Raw genomic sequence first — 13,068 nt, forward strand, 5'->3', positions numbered from 1 at the left:
GCTGTAGGGCCAGGTCAGGGGGATGGGGCCAAGGCCCAGGCAGCCCCAGAAACAGACACTTACGGAATAGGTGGTGCAGGATGAGCCCATCGAACATGTCCTCCTCCAGGCTGCGGACCACAATGTGCTCGGGGAGGAGAGTGGTGTTGATCCACTCCATCAGCACCTGCAGGCCCCAAGGGGACAACTTTTGGGGGGATGGGGGCTTCTCACCTGGCCCTACACTTGGCTTGGAATGCCCGCCTCTCGCCTGCCAACTCCTACCCATCTTTCAAGACCTGGTCAAATGTCACCTCCACTGGGAAGCCCTCCTTGATCTCCCAGGCTGAGTTAGGGGCCTGCTCTGGGTTCCTGCAGACTCCCTGCTTCTCTTCATCACAAACCTGAGCAGCGTGGGGCTGTCATTATCATGTATGAGGTTTTAGTACCAGGAACTAAACTACCATAGCAAATACCTAAAAATGGGGAAGTGGCTTGGGGAATGGAAAGAATTGGACAATGAACACTTGATAGAAAAAGTCTAGACTGCCCTGAAGAGATGGTCAGTAGAAACATGTTTTTTTTTTTTTTTTGAGACAGTGTCTCGCTCTGTCACCCAGACTGGAGTGCAGTAGCATGGTCTCGGCACACTGCAAGCTCTGCCTCCCAGGTTCATGCCATTCTCCTGCCTCAGCCTCCCAAGTAGCTGGAACTACAGGTGCCCACCACCACGCCTGGCTAATATTTTGTATTTTTGGTAGAGATGGGACTTCACTGTGTTAGCCAGGATGGTCTCGATCTCCTGACCTCATGATCCAACTGCCTTGGCCTCCCAAAGTGCTGGGATTACAGGCGTGAGCCACCGCACCCGGCCTGCAGAAATATGGATGTTAAAGGTGTTCCTACTGAGGTCCCAGGAGGAAATGAGAGACATGACATTGGACGTGAAGATGGAGGTGGGAATTGTAGCGATGCATCCATAACTGAGAGCCCAGGATGCTGCAACCATCAGAGCTGGGGGGGAAGGGAGGAGACGGGGCCCCTGAGAGCCTCCAGAAGGAGCCGATCCTGCCAACCCCTTGGTTGACGACCTCTGGCCTCCAGCACTGTAAGACAACAGGTTTCTGTGGTTTAAGTCATCCAGTCTGCACTCACGTTACAGCAGCCCTAGGAAGCTAATGCAGGAACTGCTGATGCCCTGCCCCTTCCTTGACTGGTGCTTACTGGCCCAGCTCCCACCTGCAGCTCTGCTCAAAGCTGTCCCCACTCTGCTTGTGCTCAAAAGGTCAGAGTGCCAGGGAATCAAGGCCCAGCCCTTTCTCAGAGAGCAGCTGTTCACTAAAGGTTGTCAGGAGGTTGTCAGGGGGTGGTGTAAAACACCCCAGCTCCATCGCCCCTCGGGAATGCTCTGAGCCTGCTCTATGCTGGTTCCAGGATACCCAGCAGGCTTGAGCCCCCAGAACCATGACCAGCTCCATTACTAACCATATATTGGCCCCTTCCCTCCCATGACTCCTGGCATAATCTCCCAACTCAACTACTGGCACCCAAATCCTTGTCTCAGGATCAGCCTCTGGAGGAGCCTGAGCTGGGATGACATGTCAGCACCCCTCCAGGTCTTCCAGGCAAGACCATGGATGGTGTCCCCAGTGCCAGGCACAGGGCTGGGCCAAGTGTGCTGGCCAAAGGTGGGAAAGGTGGATGGATGGAGGGAATAGGAAGGATGATGGAAAATGGCCCAGAAAGCCTCTGGGTAGGGAAGATGGTGTAGGCCAGGAGGCCTCCCTGGAGGAGGCAACAGACAGGCCATGTGGAGACTGAAGACACAGAGGCTGAGGGAAACAGAGGCCTGGAGCCCACCTGTGCCCAGCTGGTCCAGTGGCCATAGCAGCAGACCCATGACCAAGGAGAGAACTGAGCAAGGGTGACCCAGGCCCACCGCCACCACCTCACCAGTTCTCCTACACCTTGGGCAGCCAAGCTGGGGAGGAACACCGGCTTAGGGGCTGGCAGCTCGTGTCAAACCACAGCTCCGTAATGGGCAGCTGCATGCCCCTGACAGATCAGGTCACCTGTCTAAGCCTCGTTGTCTGTCCTGTCCCCAGGATGTAGGGGACAATAGATTCCCCTCAAATCCCATGAGGTTGCTGGGATGGTGTATATGAAGGCACACAGTTGGTGCTCAATAGATGTTTGTCCATGCAGGCTCTGTGGGTGACTTGCTCCATTCAACAGGCCTCCCAGGGGTCTTCAGGGTTTGCCACACCCCAGCCTGAGGTCAAGGAATGAGGGCGGCCTGCTGTCCCCGCCCCGTGGAGGCCGCTGCCTGGTCTGACAAGAAGAGGCACCCAGGGAAGTCAGGGCTGTGGGCGCTGCTGTACCTTCTGCAGTTCTTCAAATTTGGGGTCCTTTCGGGAAGTGGGTGGCAGGTATCTCTTCTTTCCTCCTGGAAGCAGAGGGGGTATGACAAGCGTGTGGGGACCCTGTGGGGTGCTTGGCCACGCTCCCTGCAGGTCACCCAGAGTCTGGCACCACAGCCCCGGGCGCACTGGCCTTGCCACTTCTGCCCCAGTGTGCTTTCCCTCATTTCCCTCACAAACACCAGCTCATCCTCAGACACTGCGGCATTTATACTTTGAGACATGAACTCGGAAGTTATTTCTTGATTACTTGACATTCAAAGTGAACTGGGCAATACTATGTTTTATCTGGGAACCCTACCTATTTAGGTCAAGTGAAACCCCAGCCAGAGAGGGGAGGTGGTGCCCAGGCTCACCAGGCTCTAAAGGGCAAAGGTGGGACTTACCCCAGGTCTGCCAGGCTCCTCCATGGCCCCTCTCGTAGTCAGACTCCCTGGGGCAGCCCTTAGAGGCCCAGTAGCTCCCCTTCCCCAAGGCCATGGCCAGCATCTGCCCACATTCTAGACTCACAGAACCCACAATATGTCAGGGCTGAGAAGGACCTCTGAGATCAACTAGTTCCAATGTACATGGGGGGAAACTGAGCCAGCAGTGGGGACTGTCTTGCCTAAATTCACAAAATGCATCGTCTCTCACGTGACTCCAATAAAGGCTTTTCCTAGACATTCAGAAAACCTTCAAGTACTACCCAGCCCCGTGTCTTCTGACGAATGGGAAGGCAACAGCATCATGGGTTGATGTGCCCAGCACAGGGCAGGCTCTGGGCAAATGCTTGGGCTAGTGAGCAGGTGAGTGAGTGAATGAATGAATGAATGAACGAACAAACGAATGAATGAATATGGTGCTGTCCCTTCCTGGAGCAGACTTCCTGCCACTTGAATCATCCAATATCCCAGCTCTGCTTGCCAGAACTTTAAGTATCTTAAATCAATTGTAAAACAAAAAATTCATTTTTTTTTCTTTTTTTTTGTGGTAACTAAGTCCTACTATCCTAACTCAGCAACTTTCCTCAGGACACTTTCTAATCTTCAATGGTTTAAACACAGAATACCAGACGGTGAAGAAGCCAGCCAGGTGACTCTGGACCAAGCTTGTCCCCTCTGGGGTCTCACCTGCTGCACCAGCGACCCTGTTGGCGCTGGAGTTCTCGCTCCATAACACCTACTTAAAAGGTGGCATTCAGGGTTGGGCGCGGTGGCTCACGCCTGTAATCCCAGCACTTTTGGGAGGTCGAAGCGGGTGGATCACTTGAGGTCAGGAGTTTGAGGCCAGGCTGGCCAACATGGTGAAACCCCGTCACTACTAAAAATACAAAAATTAGCCAGGTGTGGTGGCAGGTGCCTATAATCCCAGCTACTTGGGAGGCTGAGGCAGGAAAATCTCTTGAACCTGGGAGGTGGAGGCTGCAGTGAGCCGAGATCGTGGCATTGCACTCCAGCCTGGGCAACACAACAAGATTTGTCTCAAGAAAAAAATAAATAAAAATTAAAAGGCGGTATTCACAGGAGTTGGAGAAAGCTGCATTCTGTTCCCTTCCCTTAAATTATTTCACACGTTTTCTTTGTCAGCACATTTACGTTTTTGTGGTTACATGAATTCCAATGAGTTCACCTAAAGCCCTTCCCCCTGGGCCAGCTGGTTGCTTCCTGCTGCGCTGTTGTTCCTTTGTTTCTTTCAGAGAACACAGGGAGGGTGACAGCTCTGGGCACCTGCGCCCGTCCTTCTTTTGAGCCATCTCCTAGAAGGGAGGTTTCAGGGACTGTGGCCGCCAACCCCCCAAAGAGCTCATGACACAGAACTTTGCTGAAAGGGTGACCCACACTTGTTGAATTGCTCCATCCTATGCTCACCCCTTTTGAAAGAGACCCACATGTGTGAAGGGAGCACATCAGGAGCCCCACACTCTGCAAAGCATCGCTGCCTGGTGGGCATCGCTGTGGGGTGGGCATCGCTGCCTGGTGGGCATCGCTGTGGGGTGGGCATCGCTGTGGGGTGGGCATGGCTGCCTGGTGGGCATCGCTGCGGGGTGGGCATCACTGCCTGGTGGGTATCGCTGTGGGGTGGGCATCGCTGCCTGGTGGGCATCGCTGTGGGGTGAGCATCGCTGCCTGGTGGGCATCGCTGTGGGGTGGGCATTGCTGCCTGATGGGCATCACTGTGGGGTGGGCATCGCTGTGTGGTGTGTGTGGAACCCCAGTTCTGGGACCACCCTCCTTGGGCTCAGAACTCAGCTCCGCCACTTGCTAAGAGTCTCCTGTTGCTGTGGCACGTTATCCCTTGTGCCTCAGTTTCCCCATCTGTATAAAGTAGGCAATGACGCCCATCCTTGGGAATAAACGAGTTGCTACAGGTAACAGGTGCTGGTGTAGCAGAGGCACACAGAAGGCTCCCAGGACGAGAGCAATCGGTATTCACCATCGTAATCCACACCGTCTCTCACCTGGAGAGAAGAGGTTCTAGCTCTGCAGAAGGTTCCAGGAGGAGGAGTTGGGTCAAGCATAAAGCAGAAGGCGGAGGCAGGGGTGAGCAGAATTGGGCACTCAGCTGACAGCTGGGAAGGCACTGCATGTCCCAGGCATGGCCAGGCTCGCTCTTGCCATGCAGATCCTCACCCTCCACCCTCAGACCCGCATGGGCACACACCTTGTGAGAGCATCTCCTCCGCTGGGGGCTCCACCCCCTTGGGGAGCTGCAGCAGGTCGTACAAGGACTCCAGCTCCATCACCTCCCAATCCTGTACAGAGGAGGCGGGAGAGGACGTCATGGTCTGAGAAACCCCAAAGTCACTGAGCCCCTCATTTCCTCTAGACCTAGAGGCAGAGAAGGAGGGTAGAAGCTGGGCTCCAGGGGCACGTCATCATGCCAGCCTAGGCGGGGGGTACGGGCCCTGTGAGAAAGAGCCCTTGAACCAACCCTTGGGGGGTGACGGGGTAGAAAAAGGCACAGAAGCTGAGGGCGGACACAGCCAAGCAGACTTGGTGGGGAAGTGGTCCTTCCTCAGGCAGGCGCAGAGCGGCTGCCCACCACGCTCTTGCAGCCCCCAGCCCTCTACCCAGGGACCCCCACCCCACCCCAGACCGTCAGGACAAAGCAGGTACAGCTCACTCCTCAGAGCTTGTCAGGTTGAGCTCAAGGGAAACCTCCCTGGTCAGCCTGTGTGGGGCTGGCTGAGGTGGATGCGTGGAATGGTGACATCTCCCATCCCATAAACCGGAAGGGCCAGGGTTGACAGGGGCACTGTTCATCTTCCTTATCCTCATTATGGGCAGAAGGCTGGGCTTGCCACATGCCCGGGACAGGGGCAGACCCAGAGGCCAGCCCAGCCCTCCTTCCGGTTCCCCTGGCTCACTTCCTCTCCCGCAAAGGCTTCGCCAGCTCGGCTGGCGCCTTTTGGCCTCCCTCTTCCTCCCTCTTCAGCCCCTGGGTCTTCTCAGTGTTTTCAAACTCAGTCAGACATTGGGGTGGGAGATCACACGGCAGAAGTTGGTGGCCAGAGCAGGGAGCCCCCAGAGCTGTGGGAGACGGAGGCATTCACTCGACTGGAGCCACTCGTGTCAGACCAGCAGCCAGCCTGGGGTGGGGGACGCCAGACTCCCTGCTGCCCTGTAGTGTGGAGGTGGTGGGGAACCCAACTGACTCCCAGCCCCTTAATCCCCAAGCTGAGGGCCATGGTCAGAGAAGACGAAAGCACCCGGCCTGGGCATCAGGAAGCCTGGGTCCCAGGCCAGCTCCTCCTCACTCGTGCTGTGTGACGTTGGGCAAACCCCCTGCCCTCTCTGGTCCTGGATGCAAGCTTACAAGGAGGGCCTGGACTCGATGCTGCCCAAAGGGATCAGCAGCCTGGGCAAGCCCCTTCCTGGCCCTAGGGCCTCAGTTTCTTCACCTGGAGACGGAGGGGTTGACTGAAGTTCAGGGACAGTAACTCCTCCGTAGAACAGGGTGGGAGGACTCCAAGCAGCCTCTGAGCAGGGGCAGCGGGAGGGGCCATGGGGACTCAAGGTCCCACTTTACCGACTCCCTTCCCCAGGTGGCCTCAGCTGGGACTGCACTCTGGGATCCTTCCCAGGTGGTGTCTGGGCCCCTCCCTCCAAGACCTCCAGCACCCAAGTATGGTGGCCCCGATGCCAGAACTCACCCAACTGCTTTCTCCACGCAGGAAAACGAAGGCCTACTGGGTGCAAAGTGTGGTCCCTGGGTTCCGAAAGAAAGCAGGTTCCGGGTTCTTCTGGGGGCTTTGGGGACCAGGCCAGGAGGCAGGAGCCCCGCTGCTCACTTCCTCCAAGGCCCGCTCAGCGGGCAGGAGCTTCCTCCTCTCTGCAGCAGGGCCCAAGGGGGCGGATGTCGTGAAAGTGAAGCTGCCACAAACCTCCAGAAAGCTCTGCCCGGAGCCCGAGCGCCCGCCGTGCCGCCTGGGCCCCAGGGGTTCTGCAGGGCACTTAAACTCAATGCTTCCATTTCTCTCCCTCTCCACGCCTGCCCCAAATCACGCCAGTTTCCCCGCAGGCTGTTCACCTCCAAAATGGCAGCTACTTAGGCCAGAGCCTGGGGTCGACCGCTACAACCCACCACCAGCACCCTGTCGGCCTGGCCTCCACGCTCTATCCTGCACCGCCATCCTGCCACCTCCACACCCCGCCCTGGGCCAGGACCGTTCCTCTCCGGGGACCACGCGGGAGCCTCCTACCTGGACTCTGAGCTGCAGCCTTCCCCACGCCCCCTGCCTGCCCCTGAGCTGAGTCTCCCACAAGCCCTCGGAGGAGTGAGTCACTTCCTGTCCCCACTCACTCAAACCCACCAACGGCGCCCAATAGCTCTTAAAATAAAATCCAGGCTGTGAAACCCAGCCCATGAGCCCCAGCATAAGTAAGCTGCCAGCCACACCTGCGTCCTCATCCCCCAACCTCTCTCCCGGCCACAGCGACCACCTGCCTCCCTGCCTTGTTATCTTCACATGTCCTGTTCCCTCCACCTAGAAGCCCCTGCCCCAGTTTTCACGTGGCTGAGTCTTTATCCTTCACACCTGCTTAAATGCCTCCTCCTCTGGGAAGCCTTCCCTGACTGCCCTCCCTGAAGTAGGTCCTCCCTATAATTATTTACCATGGCCCCTGGAGCTTTCCTTCACAGCACTTAAACCCATGGCATTATTGGCTCAGCTGGTCGGTCAGCTGGTGTGTGACGCCTGCCTCCGCACCAGACCTTTGCTCCTCAGGAGCTGCTATGGTCTCTCTCAATCACGGTTACATACCCGTGTCTAGAACAATGCTTGGTACGAAGTGGGCTCAGTGAATAAATATTGATGGTTGTTGTTGCCGAGGGGATCCGGAAGGCTTTCCAGAGGAGAATGGGGCCTTGACGGTTGCATAGGAGTTTGCAGTAGAAGAAGGGGTGAGAACGTGGCAGGTGGAGAAAACAGCATATGCAAAGGCATAGAAGGGTTCGAGAAGGAGAGATCTCAGCACAGCAGATAGTCAGAGAAACACTTCAGACCCAAGCTGGTCTCTCGAGCTGGAATCTTCACCATCTGGGCTGAAATGGTGTTTCCCTAGCAATAGGTGACTGGGAAGCTATCCACCCTTTCTGACAGGTTAGGCAGAAAGTGGCTAAATGAGGTGGAATGTAGGTGTAAGGAGTATGTGAGAGCAGGAAAGTATGGTTGTTTACGAGAAGTTAATATAAAAATGACAAAACTTAGTACTGGTATTGTTGCTAATATTTATGGAGTCATTGGTGATGAAACAAACATAATTTTAAGGGCTTTCATTTTACTGGAAACTTCCTTGTGAGGTAGGTACAATCATCACCCCCATATTACAGAGGAAGAAACTGAGGTGCATGATTCGGTCCCTGCCATTCTGATGTGCCCGTGCTGGACTGGGGCTTGTGGCAGGTGGGGAGAGGAGCCACCATGCAGGACCTATTTTGCTGGGGTGTGTGTAGCAGGCTCAGCTCAGCTCCGGATCCAGTGGTTCTGGTGGTGGCTTCTGACTCTGGATCACAGCCATGTAGGTGTAGCAGCCCCAGTCCCAGCAGCCAAGAGACGGCGCTTTCCCATGTGCTAACTGAAGACTGTTTAATAAAGGGACAGCCGGGGCAGGGTTAAAGGAACCCAGAAGAAAACCGTGCTGCAACCCAGGCTAGCAATATGGGGGAGCCGTTACTTCTTTAAAACCTAGACGGCAGGCCGGGCGCGGTGGCTCAAGCCTGTAATCCCAGCACTTTGGGAGGCCGAGACGGGCGGATCACGAGGTCAGGAGATCGAGACCATCCTGGCGAACACTGTGAAACCCCGTCTCTACTAAAAAATACAAAAAACTAGCCGGGCGAGGTGGCGGGCGTCTGTAGTCCCAGCTACTCGGGAGGCTGAGGCAGGAGAATGGCGTGAACCCGGGAGTGGGAGCTTGCAGTGAGCTGAGATCCGGCCACTGCACTCCAGCCCCGGCGACAGAGCAAGACTCCGTCTCAAAAAAAAAAAAAAAAAAAAAAACCTAGACGGCAAGGAGGGAGTGGGTGGCAGAGTCCAAGAACAGAATCACTAAAGCTCTAAGAGGGGCCTCAGGATAGGAGCTGTGGCCTTTGGTAGAGGGACACAGCCAGCTCATGGTGACCCAGCAGAAGGGCACAGCTGGGTGAATCAATGACCAGGCCTCACTCTCCTCCCTCCTGCCAGGGCCTCCCTGGCCACATCCAGCCAGAAGCCAGAGAAAAGAAGTCCCCTGCTGTGGTCCATAAATGTCAGGAGAGAACATGGTGGGGAGTGGATCTGCAGAGGTGAACCTAAAGCATTTAACCCAGAAAGCATGCTTCTAGGGCCAGCCTCACTCGGCAGCTTCCTGCAGGACCCAGTTCTGCAGTATTCTTCCACAAGTCCTTGCTGGAGGCGCTGCCTCCAGCCTTCCAATGGCTTGGGAATCACAAAGTTTCCCGTATCAGATTCCTTTCTCCTCCAAACAACTGAAGAGGCCCTAATCATCGGCAATGGAATCCCAATTAACCTCGGATTTGTTACCAGAAACAACTGCAGGCAACACGACCTCCAGGATGGGAACTGGGATTGGTTACTTGTTCTGGTTGATTTCAAGGCAGTGAGGACCTAGTAACTGTTAGAGAATGGAGTTCTAATAGATCGTAGCCTGTGATGGCAAAATAATTACCTGTCATCACTCAGAACTAAGTACCTATTAAATTGCGGCTTTGGCAGAGTTTTGGCTTCCATACGCAATACAAGCACAGGTTATCTAAGGACTGTGGGTTGAGCTTGTTATCATCACACCAAAGAGTTTAAAGCAAGAAAAGGACAGTCCCAGGGCTTTACATTCTCAGCTCAAGGTATGTTCAGAATACAGGGAGTTCTCTGATAGCCCTCAAAGCATCTCTTATCTCTTGGGGCTGCAGGGCTGATGTAAAAATCAATGCGGAATCTAATCCTGTATGATGTAGAGTTACAACATACTAAATCCACAACTCACCCAGCCTCCTGTGTGTACAGCATTGTTTAGGGGAAGAGAGGGACTCTAAGAATTGGAAGAGTAACATGGAGATAAGTCCAAGCACCCCCAAACCCCAATTAAGAGAAAGGCATGGATAGAAGGGAATTATTCCAGTCTTTTTTATTTCAGAGACACAGTATGAAATATACCTGTGCAAATATACCTAACACTACTGAACTGTATACTTAAAAATAGTTAAGACAGTAAATTTTATGTTACATGTATTTTTAACCACAACTAAAACTTTTAAAAAATTAATAAAATAAAAATAAATAAATTGCAGGGATCATATCACTTTAGGGATGATATCTCGAAATACTTCAGAAGGTTTCTCCAAAATACATTCACCTGCATAACACAGTACCATTATGACGCCTAAGAAAACTAGCATTGATAGAAGGTTTTCTAATATTTCATCCACATTCAAATTTCACCAAGGCTTCAAAAAGTGTCTATACAGCTGTATTTTTTTTTTTTTTTTTAACTCCAAGATCCATTCAGGGATCACATCTCACACGTGATTGCATTTGGTTTTCATGTCTCTTTAGAGCCCTTCAATCTAGAACAATCTTCCATGATACTAACATTTTTTAAACATCAGGTCAGTTGTCCTGTAGCATCTCCCACCTCTGTCATTTGCTGGTCTGCTTCTGTGGACTGATTTTCCTCCCAATTGTGGGTCACGTTTTCCTGCTTCTTTATATGTGTAAGAATGTTTTATTGAATGCTAGACATTAAATGTTTATGTTGTTGGGTGCTGAATTTTGTTGTATTTCTTTAAGAAGTGTTGGAATTTTTCTGGCAGAAATATTCTTTCGATGTCTGTTTTTTAATAAGCGTCATCTCCTCAAGCTCTGATCTTTGTCTCCTCAAATCAGTGAGACCGGGCACTTACTGGGTCCCCCTGACTACAGCACAGTCCAGGAATTATGTCCAAGCAGAAAGCTAAGGGCAGGGTAGGGCTCACCTCACTTGCCACCCTTTTCTTGGGGATCACAGATCTGACTCGCCTCTTAATATTTTACTTTTAGCTGCAGGAAAGCACAAAGAGTTCCTATGTCTATTAGTCCGTTTTCATGCTGCTAAAACAGACACACCCAAGACTGGGTAATTTATAAAGAAAGGTAGTTTAATGGACTCACAGTTCCACCGTGGCTGGGGAGGCCTCACAATCATGGTGGAAGTTGAAGGGGGAGCAAAGGCATGTCCAATGTCTGAAGTAACTGTTTCGTATGTTTTGTAGAGGTTCCTAGTTATTCCTGACGGAAAGGTAACTCCAAAAGTGAAAATTCTTTCCTCATAAATATTGATTGATTACAAAGAAGAATTACATTTTTTAGTATACAAACTTGATAAACACTATATTTACTAATATATATTTTTTTAAAAATAGAAACAGTGTTTCACTCTGTCACACAGACTGGAGTACAGTGGTGTGATCAAGACTTACTGCAGCTTTGAACTCCTGGGCTTAAGTGATCCTCCCCGCTCAGCCTCCCAGGTAGCTGGGACCACAGATGTGTGCTCACATGCTAAGTAATCAAAATGAATATCATAAGAAATTAGACCAATGGAATACTATGCAGCCATAAAAAAGGATGAGTTCATGTCCTTTGTAGGGACGTGGATGAAGCTGGAAACCATCATTCTGAGCAAACTATCGCAAGGACAGAAAACCAAACACCGCATGTTCTCACTCATAGGCGGGAATTGAACAATGAGAACACATAGACACAGGAAGGGGAACATCACACACCAGGACCTGTCGTGGGGTGGGGGGAGGGGGGAGGGATAGCATTAGGAGATATACCTAATGTAAATGACGAGTTAATGGGTGCAGCACACCAACATGGCACATGTATACATATGTAACAAACCTGCATATTGTACACATGTACCCTAGAACTTAATTTAAAAAAAAAAAGAAATTAGACCAATCAACATGACATCCTGGTAACGATGCGCTGAGAAGAACACATCACTTCTGCCGAAAATGCATAACCTGGATTTAATCACAAGGAAAATACTAGACCAACCCAAGCTGCAACACATTCTGGAACATAACTGGCTTGCATTCTCCAAAGAGTCAAGGCTATGAAATATAAGGAAAGACCGAAGGGCCACTCCAGATTACAGAAGGCTGGAGAGATAGGACAACTCACTCAATGCCATGTCCTGCCTCTTATTTTGGTATAAAGGACATCATTGAGACAATTGGAAAAAAACATAATTAAGGTTTGTAGATTAGACAATGCCATTGTATCAATGTTATTTCCTCATTTGGACACATACTGAGATTATGGAAGAGAATGTCTTTACTTTTAGGAAGCATACACTGATGTATTTAGAGGTGAAGAGGATATAGTGCCTACAACTTACCCTCAAAGATTCAGAAAATGTATCTATCACCAGGTAAATGTGTGTGTCTAAAGAAATATATATCATTATTATTATATCAAGAGAGAGGCAGACAGACAGGCGGGGATAGACAGAGAGTAAAGAGGATAAAGTAAAATGTTAACATTCATGAGTCTCCAGGTAAACATAGTGATATGGTTTGGCTGTGTCCCCACCCAAATCTCATCTTGAATTGCAGCTCCCATAATCCCCACGTGTCATGGGAGGGACCTGGTGGGAGATAATTGACTCATGGGGGCGGGGTTTTCTGTGCTGTTCTCATGATGATGAATAAGTCTCATGAGATCTGATGGTTTTATAAAGGACAGTTCCCCTAAACACACTCTCTTGCCTGCCACCATGTAAGACATGCCTTTGCTCCTCCTTTGCCTTCTGCCATCATTGTGAGGCCTCTCCAGCCATGTGGAATGGTGAGTCCATTGAACCTTTTTCCTTTAAAACTACCCAGTCTTGCGTATGTCTCTTTTAGCAGCATGAGAATGGATTAATACACATAGGAAGTCTTTGTAGTATTCCTGCAACTTTTCTGCAAGTTTGAAACTATCTAAAAGTAAAATGTTAAAATAAAAAAAAAGCCTTTGCTCTCATCCTAGTTTAATATCACTCAAAGTGCATGAATTAAAAACCAGTCCAATGTGTTATACTCCACATTGCTCCTTCAGATGCTTGAAGTATCCAAAATGTGGATGCTGTTTGTGCCTCTGTCCTCTTGACACGTCCCCATCATTCCTTGAGTACAGTTGGCCCTTCTATGTCCTTGGTTG

General features: G+C 51.4%; 1 protein-coding gene across 22 annotated transcripts in view; it reads right to left on the minus strand.

Annotated features, from left to right (window-relative positions):
• PARVG (parvin gamma) overlaps window positions 1-7,197 on the minus strand; it is a 68,476-nt gene extending 61,279 nt beyond the window's left edge. For 11 of the 22 annotated variants that reach the window (XM_033233673.1, XM_033233672.1, XM_033233671.1 and 8 more), the window contains exons 1-5: window positions 7,084-7,196; window positions 6,535-6,713; window positions 5,043-5,209; window positions 2,361-2,425; window positions 64-166 (exon numbers count right to left, since the gene is read on the minus strand). In XM_033233673.1, coding sequence (XP_033089564.1) covers window positions 64-166; window positions 2,361-2,425; window positions 5,043-5,163 — 289 coding nt within the window. In that variant the 5' untranslated portion in view covers window positions 5,164-5,209; window positions 6,535-6,713; window positions 7,084-7,196. Of the gene's footprint in view, window positions 1-63; window positions 167-2,360; window positions 2,426-5,042; window positions 5,210-6,534; window positions 6,714-6,911; window positions 7,054-7,083 lie in introns of those variants that run through there. The other 11 variants (XM_033233660.1, XM_033233656.1, XM_033233653.1 and 8 more) reach the window with 5 other exon arrangements.
• Window positions 7,198-13,068: the final 5,871 nt, after the last annotated feature.

Source organism: Trachypithecus francoisi, unplaced genomic scaffold (genome assembly GCF_009764315.1).
Source record: "Trachypithecus francoisi isolate TF-2019V2 unplaced genomic scaffold, Tfra_2.0 Lachesis_group14, whole genome shotgun sequence".
In the NCBI taxonomy this organism is placed as follows: domain Eukaryota; kingdom Metazoa; phylum Chordata; class Mammalia; order Primates; family Cercopithecidae; genus Trachypithecus; species Trachypithecus francoisi.